The 15309-nt window shown below is 33.7% G+C and overlaps 1 protein-coding gene across 2 annotated transcripts; it reads left to right on the forward strand.

Annotated features, from left to right (window-relative positions):
- The first annotated feature begins 543 nt into the window (after positions 1-543).
- Positions 544-13244, forward strand: LOC122350108 (scavenger receptor cysteine-rich type 1 protein M130). Of its 2 annotated transcripts, XM_043246328.1 has the most exons (18): positions 544-863; positions 981-1088; positions 1817-2008; positions 2145-2339; positions 2703-2993; positions 3089-3406; positions 4189-4392; positions 5120-5428; positions 8276-8581; positions 9037-9330; positions 9713-9799; positions 9897-9979; positions 10182-10233; positions 11203-11319; positions 11510-11590; positions 11793-11867; positions 12282-12437; positions 12514-13244. In XM_043246328.1, exons 1-18 carry the CDS (start codon positions 752-754, stop codon positions 12717-12719), a joined length of 3186 nt encoding a protein of 1061 aa, XP_043102263.1. In that variant the 5' UTR covers positions 544-751; the 3' UTR covers positions 12720-13244. The 2 variants fall into 2 exon arrangements, with proteins under 2 accessions (XP_043102263.1, XP_043102262.1); XM_043246327.1 differs by having other exon boundaries at positions 9713-9979; positions 10182-10463.
- The last annotated feature ends 2065 nt before the right edge of the window (positions 13245-15309 follow it).

The following is a 15309-nucleotide window of genomic DNA, read 5'->3' on the forward strand; positions in this document are numbered from 1 at the left end:
CAATTACTATTTAAAGGATGTAATAATATCCGTGCAGCCGTAGTCACTGATCAGTGCATTCATTTTTAATTAACGTTCTACACACGAAGAGACCAAAACCGAGATCACGCTGTGGTTTGTGTGTCAAGCGTATGTTCATCATAACCCCGTTTGGAAAGGCACGGTTATACCTGTGGTTAACTTAGCCATGCTTATGTGAAGCGGGGTTTATCTCACAATCTGCTTAAACATGCAACTTGCTGGAGTTTTAGAGCTTAAAACCACAGATAAGAGGCCGCAGCAGTTTCTGCAAAGTATGCGGCGTCTGTTCTCAGAACTCAGAGCCACATTTTTCCAATGACCATATAAGGTTGAAAGAGGCATCTTGACCCTCATGATATTATGTTCAATCTTTTAATTCATAAAATATAACTTCTGTACTCTTTATATGTCATTGTGTGATTTTGTTGATAAAAACAGTGATGTAATGTAATCTTTTCACGTCATTTATTTTGGAAAAAAGTATTGTTAATTCTTAAAATTTACATTTGCATTTCTTTCAGGTCTCAATGTGATTCTACGTGGATCCGACAGCCCTTGTAGAGGCCGGCTGGAGGTGTATCATAACCGTAACTGGGGCTTGGTGTGTCATTATGGGTGGAAAAAAGAAAACGGAGAGGTTGTGTGTAGGTCATTAGGGTGTGGGAATCATATACACTCTGGCATAGAAAGGAGCCGTTACAAAGATCCAACTCCACCACAACAATATTGGATGGATGAAGTGAAATGCACATCTAAAGAAAATACGCTTTTGGAATGCCAGTATGTTAGCATAGATACAAAAAAGTGCGATGAAGATAGTTTTGTCGCTGTTGAATGCTCTGGTAGGGAGTCCATTAACTGTTAAAACAAAACAAACTTTTTTTCTTTTTTTTTTTTGTCATTAAGATATTATATAGATAAATTAGTACACATTGTTAATGCCAAGATTTTCACCGTAGGAACTGTTACACTGAGTTTGAATCTGAATGGACGCCGTGGTACATGTGCCGGGTTGGTGGAGTTCTCAACACCTGACGGCATCTTTGGGGTCTGTAATTATGAATGGGGTAGGTGGACAAGAACAAGTCAATGCCACAAATTATAATGTAAAATATAATATAATATAATACAAAAATGTATTATAACATGACATATATATATATATATATATATATATATATATATATATATATATATATATATATATATATATATATATATAAAATATTTATATGTTGACATTCATTTTAAATAATGTTCCATTAATACAAATAGTGTGATATGGAGTTTTAAAACTTTTAATGAAATGATCAATTGAACTGGATTCAGGTTCACAGAACTTTTTCCCTAAGCTTCCAAACAATTTGACTCCACTTTGAATATTATCTCTTTTCACTTTTTTATTTTTCTCACATAAAAAGAAAATGTGCAAACTATAACAATGTTCTTTTAGAAAACGTTTCTTCTTACAGATTCTTTTCAGTTCAACTAATCAGTTCAACAATTTCCCAGTAATTCAAAACCGTTTTTACGCTCAAGTGGTTAGATCCACTTTTTTTCAAGCATCTAAACAACAATAAACAACAAAATTAAGGCAGACTGCAATCCACAAAACACCAACTTTTTTTTATTTATTTTAGATTTTAGGTAGCATTTTTACATTTGTAAGTACTTTTTTGACACTATATAATGTAAGACAAGCTTTAGTATTCACACTGATGCCAAAAATGTATGCCTGATTTATTTATTTATTTGTGTTCCTCTAATGTGTTTTTTTTTTTTTTTTTTTGGCCAGATAAAATTAAAGCAAAAAAAATATGTCAGGAGCTTGGCTGCGGAGATCCTTATAACATTCCCAAGCCTGGAGTGTTCGTAATACAACAGAGCAAACAAAGTGTAAGCCTTAATTGTTTAGGCAATGAGCAGTACTCCTGGCAGTGTATAGAGAGGTCAGATTGCAAGGAGGGAGTCGGTGTGATCTGCAGCAGTAAGTGTTTATCATTATTAAACATGGGGTACGGAGTAAATAAAATGAAACCCTCTCTGGCTGATGTAACACTACCTAGAATTTTAGTGGTTTGTGTGAGAGTTAAAATTCACGTAGAAACACTTGTATTACACAGATCACGCATTTTTCCGTCTGCGAGATGGCAGCAATGCTTGCTCTGGGTTGGTGGAAAAGTACACTGTCGAAGAAAAATCATGGAAGCCCCTTCAGCAGAAAAATGAGAAGCCTGAAGTCATCTGTACACAAATGAACTGTGGTTCCGCCGGAAACTTCACAAACGCTAATGGAACTAGCACACTGACATGCTCAGGTGATGTCGAGTTTCTTACTTTGAATAATATTCCATCAATAAATATAAGTAATCATCATTAGTAGCTTTCAAATATTAATAATAAATATGTAATTGTAAATAAATAAATGTTGCATTAATGCATCCCATGTCAAAAATCAAATCCTTTTTTTGTAGATAATCAAGGCAACTTTATTTGAAAATGGTTTTAATAGTAATTATAATTACAATTTTATAATGTTGTGATTTTCTAATTTTGGAAGAAGCGCAAAACAGTTTTTCAGTTTTTATTTAGATATAGTCTAACACATTGTAAATGTCAGGTCAACATATTTATTCTAATCTTGAAACCTTTAATTATAACTGCAAATATTTGTATTATAGACACCGTGAAACTCAACAACTTCACAGCACAGTGTTTTGGAGATGTTTCCTTCAGTGTGAATGGTGTTAACTATGAAGTGTGCTACAGTGATTCGATTCAGTCCCAAAAAAAGCTGGGGACGGTGGTCTGTCGAGAGCTTGGCTGTGGCGACATGGTGCGTGTGCAAAAGGGCGCCGGTACTACTGGTTTTCTGAGCGATGTTGAGTGTCAGGGTGATGAGCCGTCTCTGTGGCACTGCCTGGCAATTCGTTCGAAAATAACATGCAGCAAGACCAAAGTTATATGTTCAGGTAACTAAGACGGCTTTGTAGGCAATCATAATGAAGTCAGAATTTAAGACATACCAATACTAAATGTTTTTTGCTTGTTTTACTGTAAATGGCAGACAGCTTGGATGTACGTTTGAGTGATGGTCTGGGTCGCTGTTCTGGACGTGTAGAGGTCAAATGGGAAGGCTCATGGAGGCCCATTGGCTCTGACAAGGACACTGTGAATTTAGACATGGTGTGTGGACATTTTAACTGTGGTACACATATTCAAGTATATAGAGAACTTTTCTTTAAAGGAGAACAGCAGTCAAAGGAATGGCTATGGAGCGTCAGATGTAAAAGCTCTTCTGGAAAGGTCAATGAGTGTTTCGAAAGTGCTGTTCTGATGCCACCACGTGACAAAAATCAGAAAAACATGGAAATCATTTGCCAAAGTAAGATAATAGAGATTATTGTAATATGCTAATTTTCTTCTCAAGAAACATTTTCTCTTATTCTTATTATTACTAATCATAAAAACATTTGTGCTGATTTTTTTTCTGGAAACTGCAAGATACTACTAAAAAAAAAAAGTAAAAATCTATACTTTTATAATAAATGTTTTTTTTCATCAGTAACACATTAGATTAATCAAATGTGACAGTAAAATATGATACCCTACAAAAGATATATATATATATATATATATATATATATATATATATATATATATATATATATATATATATATATATATAAACAATATTAAGAACCATTATTATTAATGGAGCACTAATTATGATGGTAATTGAGCAACAAATTAGCATTTTGGAATGATATTTATAGGATCATGCGACACTAAAAGAACTAGAATCATTGCTTTTGCGTGAAAGGAATACATTACATTTAACAATACATAGAGCAGCTATTTTAATTTGCAATAACAAATATTAATTGTTGTACTGTATTTTGTAATAAACACATATTCGGTGAGAAACTACTTTCTAAAATATTTTAATTATTCCAAATGTTTACCAGTAATGTGACATGATACCAAACATGTTTTGGTGTTTTGCTATGTGTGATTTTTTCGTTGACATCATTTTTTGCATGCTTTGCATTTATGATGCCAGTAGTTTTTCGTTTTGTTTATTAAGTAAATAAGTCTAATGTGTTACTTTGATTTTATTGCGTGAGCAGCATGCAGTAAACACACATCTGTTTTATTTGTTCTCAGAGGAAGAACTTAAGTTCTTTGAAGGGAATTCTCCATGTAAGGGAAAAGTGTACATCGAGCAATTTAATGGCGAGACTCAATGGCTGCCTGCAAACCCATTGGAAAAGAAAACAGCCAGTGACCTATGCATTGCAATGGAGTGTGGATCCCTGGTCTCTTTTGAAAAGGAGCAAAGCACCGCACATGCCAATGTCACATGTTCAGGTACAGTACATATGGCACCACAATGCTTAATTATTTTTAACACACATAAACTACAAAGAGTTTAATATTTTGAAATGATATAAACTAAATAACATGATTTTGAACTTAATTTTATTGTGTTCACTCTACCTAATACATGAAGTTTGCATTTGTTAAAACTGCATAAATAATTTAGTAGATTTTTAGTTCACAGCATGCTTTTACATTAGATGAGTAAATTGGACATTTAGAGGAGTTTCTATAATGTTTTAGAATTTTTGATTATCATTATGTGTTGCCTGTAATCGCAATTCTATGTTAGTACTAGTCTTATTTGTTCATTATATGCGTTGTGTTTAAACAATGGATTGTTTAAACATAAGAAAATTAAATCAACCTCTGTAAATTAATATCTAAACATTTGGCCCAGTGTAAATATTTAGTTTGACAAATCTAGACCACTTAAAGTGTGTTGACCCAACTAAATACATTTATTTTGAATTAACTGATTTTGTGCTCTCTAAAAATGCTGGGTGAAATACAAACAGAACCATCATATTTTTACCCAGCAGTTCCCATAGTAACCCAACCACTGGGTCAAAACAACCCAGTCGCTGTTTCTGTCCACATTTTACCCATGTGCTTTTGTTTGTACACTGTAGTTTTATAGAGGGCCAAAAATTACATACTGTTGCTTCAACTGTTCTGTGTGTAAAATGCTTATTAATTCATGTGATGCCACATGTAGGGTCAAAGACGGTGGCACTTCAAAACCAGCTTGAACAAAAATGCTGGGGAACGGTGAAGGTCTGTAGCGATAACAAGTGTGGAGGGGTTTGCAGCAACACTTGGAGACGAGATGAAGACTCCAAAATGATCTGTGGGAACCTGGGCTGTGGAGAACCAATTCAGGCCTCCTTGCCATTTACCAAGATAGATCTTCTTGTTACTTATCATAGTATGTACTGCTCAGAAAAAGTACAAAACATGAACATGTGCAATTTTATTCCCGACAAAAACTCTGCTTGCAGTTCCCCAGCCAACGTGATATGCGCAGGTAATGTATACAGCCTCTCTATTCAGGGCCAAAACTTTACATTAACTCCTGCTTTATTCAAAATCGTTAAAGGGGTCATATGATGCTATTTCAAAATTTCTTTTTCTTTGGATTGTTGCAAGCTGTTAGTGCATAGATGAGATCCCTAAAGTTGAAAAGAATAAAGTCTCAAAATCAGAGAGATATACTTTATAAAAGTTATGACTTGCCCCTGTTTCCTTTATCTCGGAGAAGCGTATGCTAGCTGTGCACAGAGACTATGGGGCAATTCTAACTGTCTGGCACTTCTGACTCACAACCTTTAAGTAAGTTGAGTTTTTTTATTAAAAGAACCTCCTACTTACTATTCAAACACAAGATTTGATCAGTGAATGGTGGTGCTCTTGTCGCTTGACGATTCATGAATGCAGACAGTGTTATGTTTACGAGGCACGATGTAACACAACATGTAAAAAGACAGTACTAAGGCTATGTTCACACTTGGCGTCTTTTTTGAAGCTGCCAGCAACTATTTTACTTCCTATGGGGTAAACCACCTCCTACATCTTTTTCTGCACCTCAGAGCATCCTTCTGAGTTGAAAAAACTTTTGAAAAGCTTCTTACGCCAAGCACCCTTTTACAGTTGACCATTGACCAAACGGCGTAGCTTAGATCTGTCGCTTTCATAACAACAAGAAAAAATGGTGAAGCTGCTGATTGATAAACCGATGGTACTAGTCTCAGAGCACAAGGAACGCTTATCGTGAATCCACATCTTCCCGTTAACTTCAAAAGCCAATGTAAGAGGCAACTTTTACACTTTCTTGAGCAAAGGCTACTGTTGCAGCTGTTGCTATACCAACAAAAGATGCTCTTTTTCATGTTATGATAAGGGGTGTAACATTTCTGCCAAATGCTTAAGGTACTCGGCCAATCACAACGCACTGGAAAGCTGGTCAATCAGAGCACGCTTTGCTTTTTTAGAACAATCAGTATTGAACAAATCAACCAGGAGGCAGGGGTTAGTGGAGAAAAAATAATGTGTTGAAACTTAAACCACATAAACACATTGCATTATATCAAATACAAAAATAATGTTCTTTTTAGCAACATCATATGACCCCTTTAAGGCTTACAATGTGTTCTGTTCCATGTTTTACACATACTTTAGTCTGGGTTTATAATCATTCCTGGGTGTTTAGCTGCCTTTTTCATGAATTTTTTTATTTTAGTTAGTCTGACATATTGTCAATTTTTGTCACTTATCATTAGTATTGACAGAAATAGGTCTGGCTTGCTTGATAAACTTGTTTTATGAAACAGAAACAGGTTAGTGTTATTATTTTCCGATTTTAAAGCTTAAACTGTTGATTTGACAAGTACAGCGCATTGTGAACATGGTAGAGTGGTGGAAAACTGTCATTTTTTCTACAAAGTTAAATGTGTTCAGAAAGGTTATACTTTGTAGTTTTACTGACAGAGACATAAATTATAAACAAATTATGAAACATGCCCAGTTTGACAAAGCGATTTGCTTTCTAGCAATTTGTTTTACTCCACAAACTACGTTTGAAAAAAAAAAAATGCAATTCTGAAAATATAATTTAATCAAATAACATTCTCACTATCTACAGACCCTAATGTTCTCAAATCATGCATAAATGTGATGTTCCACAAAACAACAAGCTTTTAGACACTTCTTGTAATTACTTCTGAAAATTAGATCATTTACAGCGAAATTCATTTTCTCTCCAGTACATTACCAGTGTAGGCTGAAACTTAACTGCGTGTGAAAGTTTTTCCATATGTACAGAGCAGATTTGTATTTTGTGAATTGTGAATTTACCTTTTCTACATGAGCTTTAATGGAAGACTAAAAATAATATATTTGCTGAAAATTTACTCACCCTCAGGCCATCAAAGATATAGACGAGTCTGTAAAAATTTGATGCAATGAATTTGATGCAATGAATTGGTGCCATCAGAATGAGAGTCTGATATAAAACAACAACCTATGGAAACTATTCCTTTAACAGCTGAAAAAAGAATATTCTTGTATACTTGAAAAATGCTTAAATACAGGCAAAGACATTTATAGTATTCGTTTTATGCAATAAGCAAGAGTTATACACTACAATTAAAGATCTATTTATTCTTCAAACGTCAATTCAATTTTAAAAGTGTACTAAATACTGGTGAAATTTTAAAACATTGAAATAAAGTAGACTACTTTAAAAATATTCACACTTTTATCAGTGTATTTAGTTTTATTTAACATATATTAGTAATTTAATAGTTAGTTTTTGTAAAAAAGGTAAGTAAATATTTTTCTTTCTTTGTTTTATAAAGAAAGTATGTTAAATACACCTTTATTTCGTATTCATGGTGTCCCAAAATAGCACAGTTGAGTACACTTAGATGCTATTAATATTTATTATCATTTTAGATAATTTTAAGAAGTACTTAAAAATCATTTTTATTCCATTAAGTACAAAATCAGTGTGTGAAAATATTTTAATATTATAAAATAAATTTTTAAAGAATAAGAAAGAAGTTAGTATTTTAAGTATTTAATGGAAGTGCAGTAAGTGCACTTAAATAAAATGTATTTTACTGCACTATATTTTTCACCTGGTTAATGTATAATGTATAACATTGGGATAAATTTCAATTATCCTTTTAGTTTCCATTCATGTTGGGTCAATATTAAGACAAATGTTAGCATATAAAAATACATTTAGTTCATCTACATTTTGGATGGCCTGAGTGTGTGTAAATTATTAACTAATTTTTATTTGGGTGCACTATTCCTTAAACACAATGTAAAATGAAATTTAATGAACATTTATTTGATACTCTCTTCACAGAAAGCATCAAACCAAAACTGGAGGATCCAAGAGACAAATGTGCTGGAAAAGTGTCACTGTTTTACGCTGGGGAGTGGACACCTGTCTGCACTGACAGTCTTGGTGAAAACCTTAAAAATACAATCTGCAAGGAACTACTTTGTGGAAAGAGCATAAATGATCAAAATGATATGACTATGCATGAAGAGTCTAAATCCACAGGACTATCAACAATTACATGTCGGGATAGTGACAATTCTGTTTCCAAATGTGACTTCAGTAAGGTTTATAAGAAAGCATGTTTGGCTGGCTATCTGAAATGCACAGGTACTCACATTTTATCTTTGTGCTGACTTTATCTTTGGGATCTCAACAAAGTTTTCTCTTTCTTCCAGTCTGATTTGTATCATTTTGCAAACAAAAATTACCAGCACTTTAGCCAAAGTTAGTTAGCATGTTACCATAACAGATGCATATGGACAAGGTGACTAGCAACAGTCAATAACTTGAGTAACAACCTGAAGTAATCATAAATCAGATTTACGTTGACAGTGGGCTTTCCTGAATTGCACATAAAGAACCTATTATGGTAGAGATAACTGATATAATAATATCATGTTTGCCAAGAATGCTTAAAGAAAATAACATGAGGATAATTAACTTTTAAGGTTTGACAGGTGCATAGGGAATTTTTGTACCACACTCTTTAGCTGACGTGTGTGGTTTCTGACCTTTGACCATGTGAAACAAGATCTTTGATATCTCTGCCCTTCATGCAACAGATTGGGAACGATTGCTACTCTATGAAAAGGAAGGTGAATGCAGTGGTCCAGTATATTGTCTGCAAGGTGGAAAAACACAGCAAGTCAGTGGAACTGGATGGAGCCAAGAGGAAGGACAAAAGCTGTGCGAGTATCTACAGTGTGGAAATTATATATCACACTCCCCTATTCTCAATAACAAGACAGAGTGGCAGATCAAACCCTACAATTTCTCAGGGAATAATAAAATTTGGCAATGCAAGAGCCATGATCAGTCCATCGAGAAACAGCTGCAGTTAAACATCAAATGCGATCGTAAGAATGATCTCTTACTTTTTTTTTTAACACTGTAAACTCTAGGATAAACAGAACGGATATATAGATTAAAAGTGCATTGCCAATTTAATTCCAAATCATTAGGGCTATTACGGTTTTATTCATCTTTTAAATTAGTTGTTAGTATTTTTCTTTATATTTCATAAAATGTTCATCTTTTTTACTTCTTCCAGTTGCTAAGACAATATTTCTCATTTTTATATAGTTTAACTTGCGCTGTACTGAAACTATTAAAAAAAAATATTACAATTGGACCCTATAACAACATGGCAACATTTTGTCCAGCTCAACGCTGAGCAAAGAGTAATACTTAACTTGCAGTAAAGAAATATCTATTTTGTCTGGTTTCACTCCTCCCCAGGTAAACCTACCAACATTTCGCTCTCTGATAACTGCAAAGGCAATTTGCTCATAGATAACAAGCATGTTTGTGCGTACCAGTGGAATGGTGAGATGTCCCACAAGTTATGTGAAAGGCTAAATTGCGGTAAGGCCTTACACAGCTGGCTAACAGACTCTGCCACAAAAAATTGCTTGCATTTCAGCTGCACTGGCAAGGAGACACTGGTGGGGCAGTGTGGCTTTAAAAATGGCGACTGTAGGAATACCCTCTCTGTGGCCTGTACGGGTAAGTTATACACATATTGTTGGACTGTAATTACTATTACTGTAGTTAAATAAGGAATTGTGTTTTGTGTCCATTTTTGTATGTTTGAAATATATATTATATAATAATGCAAAAAATATTAAAAAGATTAGTTATATGCTTAGAATATACAATATAAAGTTGTGCTATACTACCAATGACACAAGTTATATTTGTATTGCAGATGGTATTGAATTCAGCACTACCGAGAAGTGTGGTGGGAAACTTGGGATCAGGTATAATGATCAATGGCAATATGTTTGTGGAAAACTGACTGAGAATGACATCAGGACGATTTGTGATATACTCAAGTGCAAGGATAGTCAAGAACTGCTGGATGAACAGAAAATTGTAAAGGCAGTGAATGTGAAAATTAATTGCCCGAGCAAACATTACAAGATTTCTCAGTGCATGCATTTGAAATATGAAAAATGCAGTCATACGCCTACTGAAATCCAATGCGAAGGTAAAAAAAAAACATAAGCGTAAAACATTAGCATATTGCCTGCCCGCTCGTTGGTCCTTTGGTTGGTCTGAATGAAAATGCGAATTCATTCTCTGCCACTAGGTGCCTGCTTTTAAAGTGGTAAAAATAGCGGTTTGCATGATAATGCTGTAAATAAAGCAGCACTGCGCTTATAAATCATTTGGAAGTCATTGAGCAAGTAAGGTAAAAATTAGTGATGTCAAATGATTAATTGCAAGAAATCGCATCCGAAAAAAAACAATTTGTTTACATTATATATGTAAGTTTTTTTGTATATAAATAAACACACAGTATATATTTTGAAAATATTTACATGGTAATATATTTTTGTGTTCTTATAGTGTATATATTATAAATACAATTAAAATGTAAACGTAACATTTTTTTAAAATATATTTCTAATAGTATACAGACGGTGCACACACATATGTAAACAAAAACTTTTATTTTGGATGCGATTATTCTTTTGACAGCACTATTAAAAATAAATGTATATTTATCGTAAGAGAATGAAAGTGTTTTTGATGCATGCTTGTCAACCTGTTGAGGACTCCCAAAACAAAATATAAACCTTTCATAGTCCATAATAGGGGCACTTTAATATAGGAAAATAATTTTTATTGTTCAGGATTTATTTTGCTGCCGCTTGCCTTCTTGCATGAAGCTGTACATTTACTTGAATAAAGGTTAATGAACATTCTAACCTGTTAAACTCTAGGTTATACTCCAAGGGGTAATTCCTCAGTGGGTCTGATAATGGGTCTGTTAGGAGGCATGCTGGGGTTGCTGATTTTGTTTTTAATATGGACAAATCGGAAACACCTACTTTTAGCCTGTGAGTATCACTTGCACCATGTAGAAAGATATCATTCATATAATGCACATAATCATTTTTACACGGTGATATTTGAAAGGCCTTCATCGTTTTAACCTGTTGGTGGCAGTGTTTCCAACTACTTGCCTCACTACGCATCAAACAATAACCAGTAGATAGCATACTTTTCTACCTGTTTCTGTTTTTGCAGTAAGACATTTCAGAAATATGAATCGCAAAGAAGTCAATCCGAATGTGAATGAAATGAGTAAGATGGATACAGAGGACAAAGGTATACTGTATTATTTCATTATTACTTTGAACATTGTAAATATAGACATAAACTATGCTTTCCCTAATTGCAAAATGCGTATTACTATGTATTGATTATATGCATGTATATGTAAATAATGTTGTCTTTTTAAATTATTCATTTAATTACAAAATATTTTCTTATGCACATGTTTTAGTAATATTATTATTTTATCGTTCAGATTCGTCTGAGGGAAAGGCATCGTTTTTAGATAAGGATGACTATGAGGATGTGGATTCTCTCGTGGATGAGTCAGGTGACAAATTCAAATAATAGGCTTATAATAGCAGGTGGTTTTTAATTGTCGGTTTCATTCATAATGTATGTCGGTCAAACAATCTTTTATTTAGTCTGTTCATTTCAGTTTGCTGCCTGCCTGCCTTTGTCCATCCAAAGAAATAAACTATAGGCCTACTAATACTATTCAAAGTAAATTCATCTCAACAAATTTTCATCTTTGGAATATATTTTTGATTAAATCTGAGAGATATCTGACCCTCCATAGACAGCAACATATCTTCATTTTTGTTCCGAAGGTGAACAAAGGTCTTGCAGGTTTGGAAAGACATGAGGGTGTATAATCAATGACAGAATTTTCTTTTGAAAGTTATGCGCTTGATCTCTACAAAAAATGTTTATGTAAATAAATCATATTTGGTTTCTCCAACAGGAGAGGAGGAAGATGAAGATGATAGAAAAAGAGGTTCTTCTGGGACAGAATATGATGACATTGAGGGACAAGCCAATGAAATCTTTCCTTCTCAAACCCACCGTGAACATGACCTCAACCTCCCTCTCCTTCCCAGGAGACCCGAGAACATGCTTGGTACATTACTCAAATTTGTGTGTGTGTGTGTGTTTCATGGAAATGGTGCTGAACTTTTCTTTTGTGTTCCCTTCAGATCAGGACACATATGAAGTGGAGATAGAGGAACAGGAAGACTATGATGATGTCATACCTGTCGAGGTTGCAGCCAATGAAAATGCAGGGACGGCAGGCGCACAAGCACATGAAGGTGCAGATTCAGATTTAGATGCAGCTCTGGATGAAAATGCAGATGCTGTATTGGTGAGCACAGAGGTAGAAGTTCACACTCAACCAGAGTAGCGAAGCAGCCACATGACCATATTGTTCTTTGGGGTTAATATTAATAAGAGATAAGATGGCATGTTCTTTTATCGGTAGAACACTGGGAAGAAAATATGGATAAACAAAAGCTGTTTAATTATGCTGTCAAGAAGATGTATAAAAGCAGGCGCACATACACAAAACTGTTTTGGAATTTAATTATCTTCAAAAGAAATATGACTTGATAAAAAGAGCTCATTTTTGTGTCGAGAAACCAGTAACAATTTACGTTCTTTAGGTTTTGATGTGTAGTTTTGATCCGTTTGCTTCTGTTTTGCTTTATTTGTTTTTTAGTTTTTTAGCTCATAAGCAGGCCCATACCAGCTCAGCAGAAAACCTTGAAATTAAATTGTAATAAGATCAATGCATTTCAAATGTTCAAAACAATGTGGACAGAAACAGGAGGCCAGGAGGAGCAAGTAACGTAATGCTAAATTTCTCCAGATCTGTTCATATGAAGAAACAAACTCAAGTAGGCTACATTTTCAGCATATATTAATTTTGGGGTAACATATACACATATACACAACGTATATATGGGAAGATAAATGTTCAACTGTCCATTTAATTTCCATTCATTTTCTGGATCAATAATAAGTCAAATGTTAGCATGTAAAAATGTATTTAGTTATGCAAAATGAAAATCAGTAACCATAAGTTTCCTTAATGCTCCATAATACTACTGAAAATAATTAAATATAATGCTCTCAAAGTCACAGAAAGTGAAAACCATCTATCTATCTATCTATCTATCTATCTATCTATCTATCTATCTATCTATCTATCTATCTATCTATCTATCTATCTCTCTCTCTCTCTCTCTCTCTCTCTACTCATGAGCATGCGTATTATTTTTTTAAAGAGGTGTTTTTTACTTATTTTAAAAGGAATTATAATTTAATAAAATGTTACAATAAGAACCTTATTTTCTATATTTGTACAGCATTTTTAAACATTAAACTATAAACTCATATTGTTTCACAATTTTGCAGCAATTTCGTTCGATCTGCTTTTTTTGTCTTGTTTTGAGCGATTACATATTCAAGTAACTGATACTCTTCTGTACGCTCTTATGGAGGTGAATCGGTGTCAGTGGAGACATGCTCTGGTGCTGTGTGTTAAACTGTATTGTTCTATAACATCTATAGTTTGATTCACAGCACAAAAGTTTGCTCGCCATGCTTCATCAGGAATCCTCCTTCTAATTGCAAATATGTTTGATTACATTTGGCATCTCCTCACACATGTCCACATTTAAACACAGCAACAGCTGCCGTCCACTGTAACTAGTGTTACCGTATTTTGGTGACGTCTTCCTGCGGCCGGGGAAGTTCACATGTCATCTGCTTTATCCTGAGGGACTCGTTTGTAAGTGTTTTGTGTCAACAGAACGTGTTTCTTTTGAAGAGAACTAAACGTGTGTCTTTAGGGGCCGCAGTCTCTGAATAGAACATTCCCGAAATTCACTGCAGTTCCACGAAGAGCTTTTTTAACACGGCCCGTTTAATAAGACTGAACATGCTTGTGCTGATTTTAACTGACGAATGCGACGCTTTAGTCTTTTCTTTATATTGTTGTTCCGATCTTGTATCATTTCTAGGAGCCGGTTTATTCAGACGACACAAACATGCTCACAAACTAGAAAACTCATCAGTTTGCCGGCAAGATCTGAGAGCTTGGTTGTGAACGGTGCATTTCAATTTTATATCAGGTCTAAAATTCTGTAAAAGACACTTAGCGGAGCGTTCTATAATGGCCTCATTTGCATGTTTCTGCTGCAAAGCGTGACAGTAAATGATGCTGCTCTTAAAAAATGAAATACACTTCAGTGTGCTTTCGAAAAGAGTACTTAATATACAATATGTATTTAAGTGTGATTGAATGATTTCGCACACTTACTTGAATATATTATACACACATGTACAGTAAATATAAATACAGCAATTAAACGAGAAGAGTTACAGTTCAAATTCATATGAAATGCAATTCGTTTGGGTTAAAAAAGTTTTTTTAGCCACCTAAGAAAGATAAAATATCTCTATATGTAATTTGATAATTGGGTCCATGAAATCTGAATGTAGGCATTTATGGTACACTAAAATATAGGGCTGGGTATTGACAGAAATGTCTTCATTCGATTCGATTGTGATTCACAAGCTCACAATTTCATTCTGATCGATTCAAAATCAATTATTCAAGTACAGTACATTGCAAATTTTACATTATTTAAGGATCATTAGGGATGATTTAGATACAACACTTAAATTACACTCAATAAAGTTTTTATTTTACAGTTATATTATTTTGCAATTAACTTACATTTTTACTCCAGGTTTTTTTTTTATATAAACATTTATTGGGTGTCAATAAAACTTCACAGATTTATTCAAATTGATATAATACTATGCAGTATATATATATATTTTGGAAATATTTACACATTTATATTATTATAAATATATGCATGTATATATATATATATATATATATATATATATATATATATATATATATATATATATATATATATATATATATATATATACACAGTATTCTTAATTTTGGATGT

This window comes from Puntigrus tetrazona, chromosome 8 (assembly GCF_018831695.1).
Source record: "Puntigrus tetrazona isolate hp1 chromosome 8, ASM1883169v1, whole genome shotgun sequence".
Taxonomy (NCBI): Eukaryota; Metazoa; Chordata; class Actinopteri; order Cypriniformes; family Cyprinidae; genus Puntigrus; species Puntigrus tetrazona.